The sequence below is a fragment of the Balaenoptera borealis genome (assembly GCF_965194805.1).
Source record: "Balaenoptera borealis genome assembly, chromosome: 8".
NCBI classification, from domain to species: Eukaryota; Metazoa; Chordata; class Mammalia; order Artiodactyla; family Balaenopteridae; genus Balaenoptera; species Balaenoptera borealis.
In genome coordinates this window covers 15,188,825-15,203,818 of record NC_138865.1, presented here as the reverse complement: position 1 = coordinate 15,203,818, position 14,994 = coordinate 15,188,825, and the positions used below count along the sequence as shown (strand labels likewise).

Here is a 14,994-nt window from a genome sequence, read left to right as displayed (position 1 = left end):
ATTCAAGAGAGATATTAGTCTATAATTTTCTCCTTCTATGATGTCTTTGTAAGGTTTTGGTATCAGCATTAAGCTGGCCTTATAAAATAAGCTCAATTTTCTTGAGACTTTTATAAGATTGGTATTTTTTCTTCTGTAAAGGTTTGATAGCATTCACCAATAACACCACCTGGACCCGAAGGCAATTTGTTGTTGTTTTTGTTTGAGTGTGTGTGTGTGTGTTTTTTTTTGTTTTGTTTTTTTTTCTTTAGAGATATGCTCCCTGTACATTCACAGTAATTATTTTGGAATCTAGTCTTTGTTTTCAGATTCTTGGGGGATATTTTTCTTTTTTTTTTTTTTAATTTTAATTTATTTATTTTATTTATGGCTGCATTGGGTCTTCATTTCTGTTCGAGGGCTTTCTCTTGTTGCGGCAAGTGGGGGCCACTCTTCATCGCGGTGCACGGGCCTCTCACTATCGTGGCCTCTCTTGTTGTGGAGCACAGGCTCCATACGCGCAGGCTCAGTAATTGTGGCTCACGGGCTTAGTTGCTCCGCGGCATGTGGGATCTTCCCAGACCAGGGCTCGAACCCGTGTCCCCTGCATTGGCAGGCAGATTCTCAACCACTGCACCACCAGGGAAGCCCATGTGTGTGTGGTTTTTGATAATAAATTCAAATCTTTTAATAGATATGGTGCTATTCAGATTTTCTATTTGTTCATGTATTTGTTTTGGCAAGTCACTTTTTTCAAGGAATTTGTCTCTTTTATCTAAGCTGTCAAATATACTGGCATAAAGTTGTTCACACTATTCTCTTATTATCCTTAATGATCATAGTGATATCCTTTTATTCTGACTTTGGTAATTTGAGTTTTCTCTCTTTTTCTTGATGAATTTTGCTAGGGATTTATAAATGTTATTAATCTTTTCAAATAACTATGTGATCTACATTAATTTTCTTTCTTTTTCAGGTTCATTTTCTGTTTCTATTTCATAGATTTCTTCTCTTTGTTTTTACCTTTCTTCTGCTTATTTTGGGTTTATTTTGACCTTTTCTATCTTCTCAAATAGCAAATGAGATCACTGATTTTAACCTTCTTTTATTTACAAATATAAACATTTACACTATCTAACTCTTGCTCTAGCTGCTTCCCATAAATTTTGATATGTTGCAGTATCATTATCATTCAGCTTGAAATATTTTCTAATTAATGTGTAGTTTCTCCTTTGATTCATGGATTATTTAGAAGTATGCTCTTTAAATTCCAGATATGGAAGTTTTTTAAAAAATATCTTACTGTTTTTGGTTTCTAATTCAATTCCTTTGCAACCAGAAAACATACTCTGGTACAATTTCAAACCTTTTAAATTTATCGAAACTTATTTTATGGCCCAGAATATGATCTACCTTAGTGAATATACCATGTGCATTCAAAAGGAATGAGTATTCTACAGTTGTTGGGTACAGTGCTCTATAAATGTTAATTAGGTCAAAGTAGTTGAGGAATTTTTCAGAACTTCTATGACTTTACTGATTTTTTTTCTCACTAGTTGTTCTATGAGTTGTTGAGCAAAGGGTTTTAAAAATTTCTATGACTGTAGATTTGTCTATTTCTCCCACTAATTATGTCCATTTCTGCTTCAAGTCTTTAAAGCTCTGTTATTAGGTATACACATATTTTTGAGCATTATGTCTTTCTGATGAACTGACTCTTTTATCATTATGTATCCCTCTTTATCTTTGCTAATATGCCTAATATTGAATCTACTTGATTTGAAATAATGAGAGGCACACCGGCTTTCTTATACTTACTGGTTGCATTGTATGTCTTTTCCCATCTTTTACTTTCATTCTATCTGGAATCAGGAATTTGGCATTGAAATATACACACTACTATATATAAAGTAGATAACTAACAAGGACCTAATGTACAGCACAGGGAACTATACTCAATATCTTGTAATAACCTATAATGGAATAGAATGTAAAAAAAGAATATGTATGTATATTTGTTTAAAAAAATAAAGTCCATATGCTTTAGACAGCTTATAATTTCAGCTGGCTTTTTTTCCAGTTGGAGAATCTCAGCCTTATAACTGGAATGTTTATTCTACTTACATTTATCGTTGTAGCCTTATTTGGAATATAGGATCTGCCACAATTTCTTCATTTTGCCCTTGTTTTTAAAAAATATTTTCACTGGTTATAAATGAATCATGACTCAGCAGGTTCCTTTCACGGCTTCAAAGATTCTGAGCTCCACTGTTTAAGTCAGTTGTCATTCAGGGGTCTTACAAATGCAAAGAAAATTTTTTTTCATGCACAAAGCCACTGACTATGCTGTACCCAGGTGGTGTCTTCTTTATATTTATGTTTCTTTGGCATTTTCTGCGCTTTTTGAATTTGTAACGTGGTGTTTTGCACTACACTTGAGAAAATTACAGCCATTTTTTTCTCATTTGTTCAGCCATTTCTTTTCAGTCTCCAATTCCAAATATATTCCATGGTATTGTCCCAAAGGTCACCAAGACTCTGTTCCTTGTTTCCTTTCAATTTCTTTTTAACCTCTGCTCTTCAGATTGAATGGTTTCTATCGCATCTCTCTTCAAGTTCACTCATTCTTTCTTCTGCAGTGTTCAAACTCTGTTAATAACATTCAAGTGAATTTATTTCAGATAATGGAATTTTCAGTTCTAAAATTTCCTTTTGGTTCTTGTTTTATAGTTATCACTTCTATGCTGAGATATCCTATATTCCATTCATTTTAATAATATTTTCTATAAACCAAACATATATTTTAAAGCTCCCTAAAAGAGACTCTATTATGAATTAGAGTTAAGAACCACATAAATTTTACCTGGAAAGAAGAGATATGTAATGGGAAGTATCAGTAGCAGACAATGTGAAAATGTTTTTTAGCCCTGCATACTTAATTTTATAACTATTTATTGAGCATTGATTATGTACCAGACATAATGCATATAAAGATTAAAGTATGCAGTACCTCCTCCAAGAGACTTGCAATCTAGTAAGGAGACAGTAAAACAACTGTAATAAAGTGTGGTATTGACAGGACATATTAAAAATGTTCACATCACCAAGGACTTGTATTTTCACTTTGGAGGGAAAAAACTTTGGGATAATCAGGAGAAAGAAGGTAGAGGAGGAGAAGAGAAAGGAAGAAAAATGAATAGAGAAGGTATCACACCTTATTTACAAGGAAGGCTTAAGGGAAACCCAAAGATGACAGAGAATAGATAAACAAGCACAACAGACGAAATTTTAGCCTCTGACACCAACAGCTATGGCAAATAGTAAACACATTCTAACTCCTAGCCAGACAAAAATACAACCTCACACTAAAGGCCTACTTAGCTCAGTTCTTTTAACAGGTACATCTTGCCCAGCTTTCAACAAAAAATTACATGGCATACTAAAAGAAAAAAAAAAACAAAAAAAACCCCCATAGAGTTTTAAGAGATAGAGCCAGCACCAGAATGAGACATGGATATGGTGGAGATGTTGGAATTATCACACCAGGAATTTAAAACAACTATGAATAATATACTAATGATTCTAATAGAAAAGTGGACAACATGCAAGAACAGATAGGAAATATAAGCAAGGAGATGGAAACTTCAGGAAAAAATTAAAAAGCAACACTAGAAACAAACAAAAAACCCCACTATAACAGAAATGAAGAATGCTTTCCATGTGCTCATGAATAGACTGGGCATGACCAAGGAAAGAATCAGTGAGCTTGAATCAATGTCAACAGAAAGTTAGAAAACCAAAGTGCAAAGAGGAAAAAAAAGAATGAAAAGGGCAGAAGAGAATATTCAACAACAGTGGGACAATTAAAAAAAGGAGTAACATATACATAAGGGGAATACCGAAAGGAAAAGAAAAGGAAAAGGAAAAGAAGAAATATTTGAAGCAATAATGACTTCAAATTTCCCAAAATTAATGACAGACACCAAACTAGCAGAACACCGAGCAGGATAAATACCCCAAAAATTCTATACATAGGCATATCATACTCAAGCTGCAGAATACCAAAGAAAAATAGAAAACCTTAAAAGAGGCCTGAGGGAAAAAGTGCCTTACCTATAGAGGAGGAAGAATAAGAATTATATTGAGCTTTGCTTCAGTAACCATGAAAGCAAGAAGGAAGTGGGGTAAAATATTTAAAGTGTGAAAGGAAAAAAACCCCACCAACCTAGATTTCTGTATCGAGCAAAATTATCCTTCAAAAGTAAAAGAGAAATAACAACTTTCTCAGACAAAAAAAATTGAGGAAACTTGTTGCTAGTAGACCTGCCTTGCAATATATGTTTTAAAAAAGTTTTTTTTTTCAGAAAGAAGGAAAATGATATAGGTCAGAAACTCAGATTTGCATAAAGAGCTTTAGAGAAGGAATAAAACAAGGCAAATTGAAATCTTTTCTTTTACTTCTTTTTTTGTATAAATACCTTTCAATTTATTTAGATCTTTGTTATTGTTTTAATATTTATTTATTTGGTTGCTCTGGGTCTTAGTTGCAGCTCACGGGCTCCTTAGTTGTGGCATGTGAACTCTTAGTTGCGGCATACATGTGGGATCTAGTTCCCTGACCAGGGATCGAACCCAGGCCCCCACCACTGGGAGCACGGAGTCTTAACCACTGTGCCACCAGGGAAGTCCCTACTTCTTATTTTTTTTTGCAAGAAAGTTTTACATTCAACTGTTCTTTATTGAACACTGACTATGGACCAGTAACTAGTTAGACTCTGGACACCCAGGGCAAACAACAACAACAACAAAAGACTGTCATCATGCAGCTTACCCACTAGTAAATATAATTATAATACACTTTCTGATTCTGCAGTGACAACTGTTTTTTTTTTTTTAATTTTATTTATTTATTTATTTATTTTTGGCTGTGTTGGGTCTTCGTTTCTGTGCAAGGGCTCTCTCTAGTTGTGGCAAGCGGGGGCCACTCTTCATCGCGGTGCGCAGGCCTCTCACTATTGCGGCCTCTCTTGCTGCGGAGCACAGGCTCCAGACGCGCAGGCTCAGCAATTGTGGCTCACGGGCCTAGTCGCTCCGCGGCATGTGGGATCTTCCCAGGCCAGGGCTCGAACCCGTGTCCCCTGCATTGGCAGGCAGACTCTCAACCACTGCGCCACCAGGGACGCCCACAACTGTTTTTTAGTTATATTGCTATAAAATTTAATTGTCTCATTCAGATTAGAGACAAACTATATTCTAAGGTTACTTATTCTTATTTGATCTAACAGATAACAGTTTGTTCAAAATAATTCTAGCAAAAATGTATCTAGTGATTATAACTTCTTGATAAGTGAAATGAATGAAAGCAGTGTTATAAGGGATAGGAGGAAGGAATTGGGATGACACTGCTATAGTGTACTTGCACTACCTGTGAAGTGATATAGTGTTATTAGGAAAAGGACTTGGATTAGGTTTTTTTTTAAATTTTTACTGCATTGGGTCTTCGTTGCTGTGCTCGGGCTTTCTCTGGTTGCGGTGAGCGGGGGCTACTCTTCATTGTGGTGTGCGGGCTTCTCATTGCGGTGGCTTCTCTTGTTGCAAAGCATGGGTTCTAGGCCCACGGGCTTCAGTAGTTGCGGCGCTCAGGCTCAGTAGTTGTGGCTCGCGGGCTCTAGAGCGCAGGCTCAGTAGTTGTGGCGCACGGGCTTAGTTGCTCTGTGGCATGTGGGATCTTCCTGGACCAGGGCTTGAACCCGTGTCCCCTGCATTGGCAGGCGGATTCTTAACCACTGTGCCACCAGGGAAGTCCGGCTGGATTAGTTTTAAGTGCATATTGTAAACCAACAGACAACTACTCAGAAAGTTTAAAAAAAAAAAAAAAAGAAGTAAAACTTATATGCTAACAGAGGTTAAAAATGAAATCATATAAAATGTTCAATTAAACCCATAGAAGCCAGAAAAAGTGGAAGTCAATACAAGAAACAAAGAACAAGGCAATGAATAGAGAATAGTAACAAATCTCATAGATATATAATTCAACTATATAAATAATAATTAAAAACATCAGTGGTCTAAATACCCCAACTAAAAGACAGAGACTGACAGAGTGGATAAAAACAAACAACACTCAACTGTATGATGTCTACAAAAAAAGAAAAGAAAAGAAAAAAAGCGATGCAGACACAGACAAAAAGTAAAGCTGTAGAGAAAAATATACTAACACTAAAACTAGAACGGTGGAATGCCTATATTAATTTCAGACAAAGCAGACTTCAGAGGAAGGAAAATCATCAGGGATAAAGAGGGGTAACATGCAATGAAAAAAAAAAGGTCAATTCTCCAAGAAAACTTAGCAATCCTTAATGTGAATGCACCTAACAACAGAGTGTCAAAATATACGTGAGGCAAAAATTGACAGAAATGCAAGGAGAAATAAATGAATCTACTATTAAAGCTGAAGACTTCAGCAGCCTCTATCAGTAATGGGCAGATCCATCAGGCAGAGAATCAGTAAGGACCTAGCTGAGCTCAACAACACCATTAATCAACTGCATCTAATTGACATCTATAGTCTACTTTATCCAACAGTAGCAGAATACACATTCTTATCAAGCTGACATGGAACATTCACCAAGATAGATCACATTCTGGACCATAAAACACCCCTTACCAAGTTTTAAGGAATAAAAATCCTACAATGTCTGCTCTCAAACCACAATGGAATAAAACTATAGAAATCTATAACAGAAACATCTAGAAAATCCCCAGATACTTGGAAATTAAACAATAATTGCTAAACCACACATGGTCGAATGAAAAAGGATTGAGAGAAATTAAATATTTTGAACTAAATGGAAATAAAAATAAAATTTATTAAACTTTGTGGGCTGCAGCACAAGCAGTGCATGGAAGGAAATTTATAGTAATGAATGCACATATCAGAAAAGAAGGAAGATCTAAAATCAATAATCTAAGATTCCACCTTAGAAAACTAGAAAAAAAAAAGAGCAAGTTAAATTCAAAGTAAGAGGAAGAAAAGAACAAATAAAAATTAGAGCAAAAATCAATACAACTGAAAACAGGAAATTAGTAAAGAATACCAACCAGACCAAGCTGTCTCTTTGAAAAGATCAGTAAAATTGAGAAATCTCTCGTGAGGTTGAGGGGACGGGGTGGGGGGGAAGAGAGAGAAACAGAGACCATAACTATTGATCTCAGGGATGCTGACAGAATAATAAAGGAATATTCTGAACAAGTCTATGCCTATAAATTTGATAACCCAGATAAAATGGACAAATTCCTTGAAAGAAACAATCTACAAAAACTTACACAAGAAGAAATAGACAATCTAAATTGGCCTATATCTATTAAAGAAATCAAATCAGTAATTAATAAACTACCCAAACAGGAAGCACCAAGCCCAGATGGGTTCACAGGTGAGTTCTACCAACCATTTAAAGAAGAAATTATTCCAATTCTCCATAATCTCTTCCAGAAGATAGAAGCAGAGGGAATACTTCCTAACTCATTCTATGAGGCCAGCATTACCCTAATATCAAAACCAGACAAAGACATTACAAGAAAAGACAACTACAGACCAATATCTCTCAAATATAGATGCAAAAATCCCCAACAAAATATTAGCAAATCTAGCCAAGCATAAGAAGAATTATACACCATGACCAAGTGGGATTTATCCCAGGTATGCAAGGCTGGTTCAGTATTTGAAAATCATTCAATGTAATCCACCACATCAACAAGCTAAAGAAAAAAACTGTATGTTTATATCAAAAGATGCAGAAAAGCATTTGATAAGATCCAGCACCCATTCATGATAAAAACTCTCAGCAAACTAGGAATAGCGGGGAAGTTCATCAACTTGATAAAGAACATCAACCAAAAAACATACAGCTAACATCATACTAAATGGTGAGAAACTAGAAGCTTTCCCCCTAAGATCAGGAACAAAACAAGCATGTTCCCTCTCACCACTCTTTTTCAACACCATGCTGGAAGTCATAGCTAATGCATTAAGAAATAAAAGGTATACAGATTGGGATGGAAGAAATAAAACTGTCTTTGTTTGCAGATGACATGATTGTTTATGTAGGAAATCCAGAAGACTCAAAAAAAAAAAAACCCAAAAAACCCTCAATGGAACTAATGAGCATTTGTAGCAAGGTTGCAGGATACAACGTTAATGTATAAAAGTTAATTGCCTTCTTACATACCAGTAATGAACAAGTGGATTTTGAAATGGAAAACACAATACAATTTACATTAGCACCCCCAAAATTGAAATTCTTAGGCATAAATCTAACAAAATATATTCAAATCTGCATGAGGAAGACTACAAAGCACTGATGAAAGAAGAGCTAAATAAATGGAGAGATGTTCTATTTTCATGGATAGGAAGACTCAATATTGTCAAGATGTCAATTCTTCCCAAGTTGATCTACAGATTCAACATAATCCCAGTCAAAATCTTATTTTGTGGATATCAATTAACTGATTCTAAGGTTTATATCTTGGTATTTACCCCAAATGAGTTAAAAATGTATGTCCACACAAAAACGTGCACATGGATGTTTACAGCAGCTTTATTCATAATTGCCAAAACCTGGAAGCAACCAAGACGTCCTTCAGTAGGTGAATGGGTAAATAAACCGTGGTACATTCAGATAAGAGAATGTTATTCAGCAATATGAAGAAATGAGCTGTCAAGACATGAAAAGACCCTGCTGATGAGACTCCCCCTCCCCCCCCAGTTCTCACATATCCAAAGACTGTACCGGCCAGTGTCATTTTATTTTTGCCTCTTGACAAATATTCCAGAGGCTGAGGTAGGACTGTATAGGTAGATCCATACTGGATGATATTGTTTTAGGGGCTAAAGGGGAGAAACTAAAAGTGTTCTACTCTTTTTTCTACAGTGTTGACGTCTTTCTAATGTATCTATTTTACTTGTTGCATCTTTTCTACTTCCGTACACTTGGTGTACTGGGTTAAATGGCTAGTACTGTTTTAGCTCTGTGAAAACACATTTGTGAGAAGAGTAAGTAGTGACTTCTTTCAAACTGTTAGATGCCGAAACTTTTAAATCCCAATTTTGTCCAGATCTTACCAGATGCTATTGTACTTGAATGGTTAATAAAACTGCGTAGTGCTGGTGAAAAGAAAAAGTTTCTCTTGAAGGCAGGCCTTTAGAAAAATCTAACACTACTTCAAAATGATACTTTCCCCCTTTCCCTGCAGAAAGCAAGAGGTTTTTGTTTTTGTTTTTGTTTTTGTTTTAATCTTCACTGTGAGAACCTGGTAGAGCTCCTGGAAGTAAAACACAATAGTCTGGGGATTCCCTCTAAGACTGGCCTTCCCTGGTGTCTTTAATTTTCAGATTTATCCACACATACACTACTGGTTTTCCTACTTTGATACTGGTTCCCAAGGAGGATTTTGCCTGTAGGTTTCTGCTCTAGTAAGTTGTGATTCTCTGTATCTGCCTGTCTTTCTCTCCAATTTTTGTAGTAGAAGTTTGCCCTTTGATCTCAATTCTCTGATGGATCTAAAAGTTGTTAATTTATTGTTTTTTCAGCTCTTTTCTTGTTTGGACAAAGTGATGACTTCCAAGTTACTTACGTTCTGGACTGGAAATATAGAACAATTTAGAAGGAAAGAGTGGAAGAGAAGACAGTGAGATTAAAAAGGGATAATTTCTTTGGAGTAAAACTGAATAGTTTCACAAATGGTCACTGAGGCATTCTAGAAGATCATGGTTGTTAATGGGTAGATAGCAACAACCTCCTGTGGTTTGCAAGTTTTGAAGAAAGAAGAAAGGGGATTTCCCACATCTGTGATTGCTCTAACCCCTCTGTCTGAACATGCAGGCAATTAAATTTAGAGGCATTTCAGCCCCAAACAGCTAAGAAACAAATAGTCGTTCAAATAAATAAAAGATACAATTACTGTATTAGTACATTATATTTGGATAAATATTCTTATGCTGTAAAGGATAGGCCTTGATGAAATTGTTTCTTTACTCATAGTTTGATCAATTAAATTCATTCATTTATTCATTCAACAAACTGAGTCCTTAGGATGTGCCAGGCACTGTGCTAGAAACAAACATAATTAAGAACACAGTCCCTACCAGGAAGGCACTTAAGCTAGTCAGAGAGACAGGCACACAAACAGAAACTTAGAAAACAATGTGGCACATTAAATAATAGAGAGGTACACAGGTTATAGAAAAATAAGGAGGGACACCCAATCCAGCCTGGAGCAAGAAGGAAGGAAGAGGAAAGAAAGATCAGGGAAGTCTCCCATAACACAGCGGTGCCTGGCTTCTTCCCCTATAAACCTTGTAGGCTAAGAATAATGTATTTTCCTTCTCAGTCCTCTTTTAGCCAAGTCCTAATGGCTGTAAATCGTAGAGATAAGAACTAGAAATAACTGGATAATGCAACAGGGCATGCATATTTCTACAAGAATGATGAAGCATCCCCAATAAGCAGGTGAGATGACACGGAGCATCGTGCAGCACGGAGGCACTGTAGTAGCGTCTGCAGAGTTTGTGCTTTATGGCTGAAGTGAGGCTGCTTCGGTGTCCGGCCAAAAACATATTGGAGCATCAGTATCACTGCCATGATACGCTGATGTCTAGGTGGCATTTTGTTCTTCAGACTCCGCAGAACTAAAGAACTTCTGCAATCACACATCTACAGTAGATACTACATTTAGAAGCAGGAGGTGGGCGCTAGAAAAAAACTCAAGATCGTAACATAAAAACCTTTAATTCACAGAGGAGGAATCTGAGAGGAAACCTGCTTGTCTGAGGCCATGCAGCTCTTTACTAATAGAGATGAAACAAGAATGCAGGTCTAGGTGATTTCTTTATTTTTTTTTAAATTGAATAATATCTAAGTGTCGAGCAATGTGCTGCGTACAAAATATGAAATTTATACTCACTGATACTTCTCTACTGTCCTCCACTCAACCTCCTGCCACAAGTATCATACAGTCTCTCTCATAAATACTTTAGATGTATCTATAAGATATACTTTTAATAAAACATAATCACCATATCATTGCACTCAATTTGCTAATATCATCAAATACGCAGTTTAATACTGAAAGTATCTAATGATCATAGATGGGTTTTTATGATTGTTTGTGTAAATTGGACCCAAATCAGATCTAATAACAGTGCCCATTAAAACTCTCGTTGTTGCCATTATTTTTTTGAAAAAACAAGGTCATTATCTAGAATACCCCAGTCTGGATTTTGCTAATTGCAACCTCAGTTTTCACTAACATGTTCCTCTACCTTCTGAGTTTTTTTTTTTTTAACCTCCATCAACTAGTACTTAGATCTAATGCCTTGATCAGATTAAGGTTCAATTTTTTGACAAAAATACTTCATAGGTGGTTCTGTGTACTTTCCATCACATTACTTCGGGAGGCAAGTAATGTTGGGTTGTCTTTCCTTTTGTGATGTTAAGATTAACCAGCAGGTGTTGTCAAACTGACCCATCCATCCTAAAATGCCAAGGGTGCTGTGTTAGATGGGGTGTTCCGACAAGGCCTTTCTGGTGAAGTGACCTTTAGGCTGTGACCTAAGGATGAAAAAGAGCCAGTCCTGCAGAGCAGAGGAAGAGTGTAGCAGTTGGAAGCCCGGCAGAGTGAAAGAGCTTGCCATATACCCAGCCGCCCCTCTCAGGATCAGCAGAGCTTTCTTTCCATTCTCCACCACTCCCAGTAGCTCTTCCAATCTCCAACAGGTGGAAGCAGAGAACTCTGCACCCAGAGGTGTCAGGAACCCAGTGGCACTTTGAGATACAGGTGGTCACAGGTATACAACTTTGCTCTCCTGAAAACGCTTAGGAGCAGGACTATTTTATCAGACTCAGAGACCTAAGGGAGAAAACAACCTGGTCTCTCTCATGACACAAACCAACCGGCCATTTTATAGGACATGAGAGCATGGTCAAAATATGGTTCTCAGGGCACAACTCATTTGCTCACATTACATACTATTCTTCGTTTCTGGAATGTTCTCCACCGGACTCAAAATAGTCGTGGTTCAAGTTTCTCTTCTGAAAAATGGAAAAAGTGCCAGAACATCTCACAGGGTTGTGTCAAAGTCTGGTCTTTGTTTACAAAGCCAAACACCAGTTAAAGTGCTCAGGATAGATTTTAATCAGTAATATACTATTGCAATAAAGAGCACAGGGTGATACTCAACTTTCATTTGTACAGAGGTGACTGGGCTCTTTAAAGGGAGAACGAGGGAATAGGGAAGAGGGTGAGGGTGTCTCAGTAGGGTCAGGGCAGTGAAAAATTACAAACCACTGTAAGGGAAGGTTGATCCCTGTAAAACTCATTTGGGTTTGCTCACTAGGGCTTATCAAAGTAAGACTCCTCCCCTCCCACAGAGGCCAGGAGACAGGAGCTCTGTCTTCAGGTGTTGGCTGGAACATACAGTAAATTTTTTGACAACCTTGAGTTTTCTCAGGTAGCCATGTTAAGGGGGGCTAGGGTCATCCAAAGAATATGGCTCGAGCTGCCAGAAACCATGTTAGTGTTTGTTCATGTCTTTATGGGCCAAGGTGGGCAGGTATAGTTAAGAAGAGGCTTCAGAGGAACCTGTCCAGAGCGGGGTCGAGGAAAATTTCTGTCAGTTGTTACAAGTATTAAATGAGATACTGACTGTGAAAGTACTTGTAAGACTATAACACAACACATTAGTATCGATGGACACATTCATTCATGTAACCAATCATATCCCTTCCCCTCCTTCAAAATGCTTATTAAAATTCTTCCTTACACTGAGTCCCAACTACTAAACATCCTGCCACTCAGTGATAGCACCTACTACATTATGTGCTAGGTATTTTACATACATCATAACATTTCCTTCAAACAGCCCTATTAGGAAATATTATTTTACAGAAGAGACTCAGAAAGTTTAGGTACTTGATCAAGGTCACACAGCCAGTGAGAGGCAGAAGCCAAATTTACATTCAACTCTGATGATTGTTACCTGGTTCCATTAAACAAGAAACTCCTTTCACTCTTTTTTTTTTTTTTTTGCATTTCATTACTTATTTAATGTTTAAGCTCTCACACTAGATTTTTACAAGCTGGTGAACAATGACAAATTATTTCTCCCACAGAACTATAACCCCGTTCCCAGACAGTATAAATATATGGTTGAGCTAATGTTAATACACATCACCATTTTATCCATTACATAATAAAACAAATGGTCAAGTATCCAAATATTAAGTCACACAGCTCAAAAGGCGTATAAAATATTAAATGTCTGCTCAATTCATTAGCAGAGACCCACTTCTTTTTTTTTTTTTTCGCAAGAGAGGTTGGGAATCACACTTCAAACAAAAATAAGTTGGTAAACAACTTCAGGTAAGTATGAAAAAAAATTACAAGAATTTCAGAAATTTTGCGATTAAGAATTGTTTTCGCTACAATAACAAAGTATTTCTACCCCCAAAGTGCAAACATTAAAATTAACTATAAGGCTTTTTTGCCTGGAGACCTTAAAAAACATGTGCTTCTGTACAGGCAGATTTTCAAAATGGAGGTGTTCTATAACAGCACAAAATGAGATTTATAGACAGACATTAAATAATCACTGTTTCTAACCACTCTTATGGGGGCATCTTTGTGGAGTATAATGAATTTCTACAGTTCACTTGTCTGCATAGAGGTCGTGCTGTGCCTGGCAGTAATCTCCACTGCCCTTCAGAAACTCCATAAACGTGTGACCAAGAACACCACAGATCTGAGGAATACGTCTACTCATTGAAGACTGTGGCCTAATCATACAGCTGGTCCCGAGGCGGCGGCGGCAGGGCAGGGGCGGCGGTGGTCGTCGCGGGGCGGCGGCGGCTTCGCGGGCTTGGGCTGGGGCACCGGACTCGCTCCTGCAGCGAGCGGCTCCGAGAAGAGCGCGCAGCCTCGCCGCCCCACAGTCCCGAGAGCCAGTATGCGTGCGGAGGCCTCCTTTCGCCTTTTAAATGGTTCAGTTAAAAAGAAAACCAATTTATTCTTAACACACTGGACGTGTTTCTTGCTGAGATTTTTTTTGTGAGACTCGAACAAGATCCTAAGATATTAGAAAGGCAAGACTCAAGTTACTCACCTTTCAGTTTATGAAATATTTCTACGGAACCACTATGCGTGGTAGATATTTAAGCCATTGCTTAAATATCAGAACACAGACTAGTAAATGCTAAATTGTTCAGTCCAGGAAAGAGATCATCTGGACAGTCGGAAACGGTTCCAAGGAAGATTGGGAGGGGGGGAGGGGGAGCGCCGCGAGGTATGTGGGATCTTAGTTCCCTCACCAGGGATGGAACCCATGCCCCCTGCAGTGGAATCGCGGAGTCTTAACCACTGGACCGCCAGGGAAGTCCCTCAAGGACGATCAGAATTGAGCTGGATCTTAAGGGATCCATAGGATACTGATTCTGAGAAGGAAACAGAGGGACACTCCAGAAGGTGGGGAGCAAGTAGAAGCTTATATATCCCTGAAATTCGGCGTATACACTGTCACAGAGCTTGAGTGACCAACAGTTTCGTTTATCCGCTGATATTACGGTAAACGGAAGCTAACTTGGAAGTTTAAATTAAACGTCCGAAGTAAGAACGCCTGGTCTAGGAGCACTAAACGGTGATCCACGCGGGCGATCCTGGTACCTCTGGCGCCCCTTAGCGGGACTCTCCAGTCCTACTACCTGAAACCACCGCAAGTCTGAGCATAATCGTTTGCCTCTCTACAACACTATGCCAAACTCCACGATTACCGAGAGGTCGCGACACGCACTTACCCGCCGCGCAAGCGCTACGTCCTCCTTTCCGCACAAAGGCTGCGGGAGGAGGGGTCGGCGCAAGCGCTCCGAGTTTCTCGGAAAATAGGGTCATCATCCCGCCTCCTGGCGCAAGCCGGTAGAGACACGCATGCGCTGTGAGGAAGCACGGGACTTATTTCACGCGGCG

The 14,994-nt window shown here is 38.1% G+C and overlaps 1 protein-coding gene across 1 annotated transcript; it reads right to left on the bottom strand.

Annotated features, from left to right (window-relative positions):
- Nucleotides 1-324: 324 nt before the first annotated feature.
- Nucleotides 325-14,948, bottom strand: LOC309633318 (uncharacterized protein). Its single transcript, XM_082402002.1, has 2 exons — nucleotides 14,826-14,948; nucleotides 325-14,005 (listed from the first exon to the last, which is right to left on the bottom strand). The coding sequence occupies exon 2, from the start codon at nucleotides 13,817-13,819 to the stop codon at nucleotides 13,685-13,687; it is 135 nt and encodes a 44-aa protein (XP_082258128.1). The 5' UTR covers nucleotides 13,820-14,005; nucleotides 14,826-14,948; the 3' UTR covers nucleotides 325-13,684.
- Nucleotides 14,949-14,994: the final 46 nt, after the last annotated feature.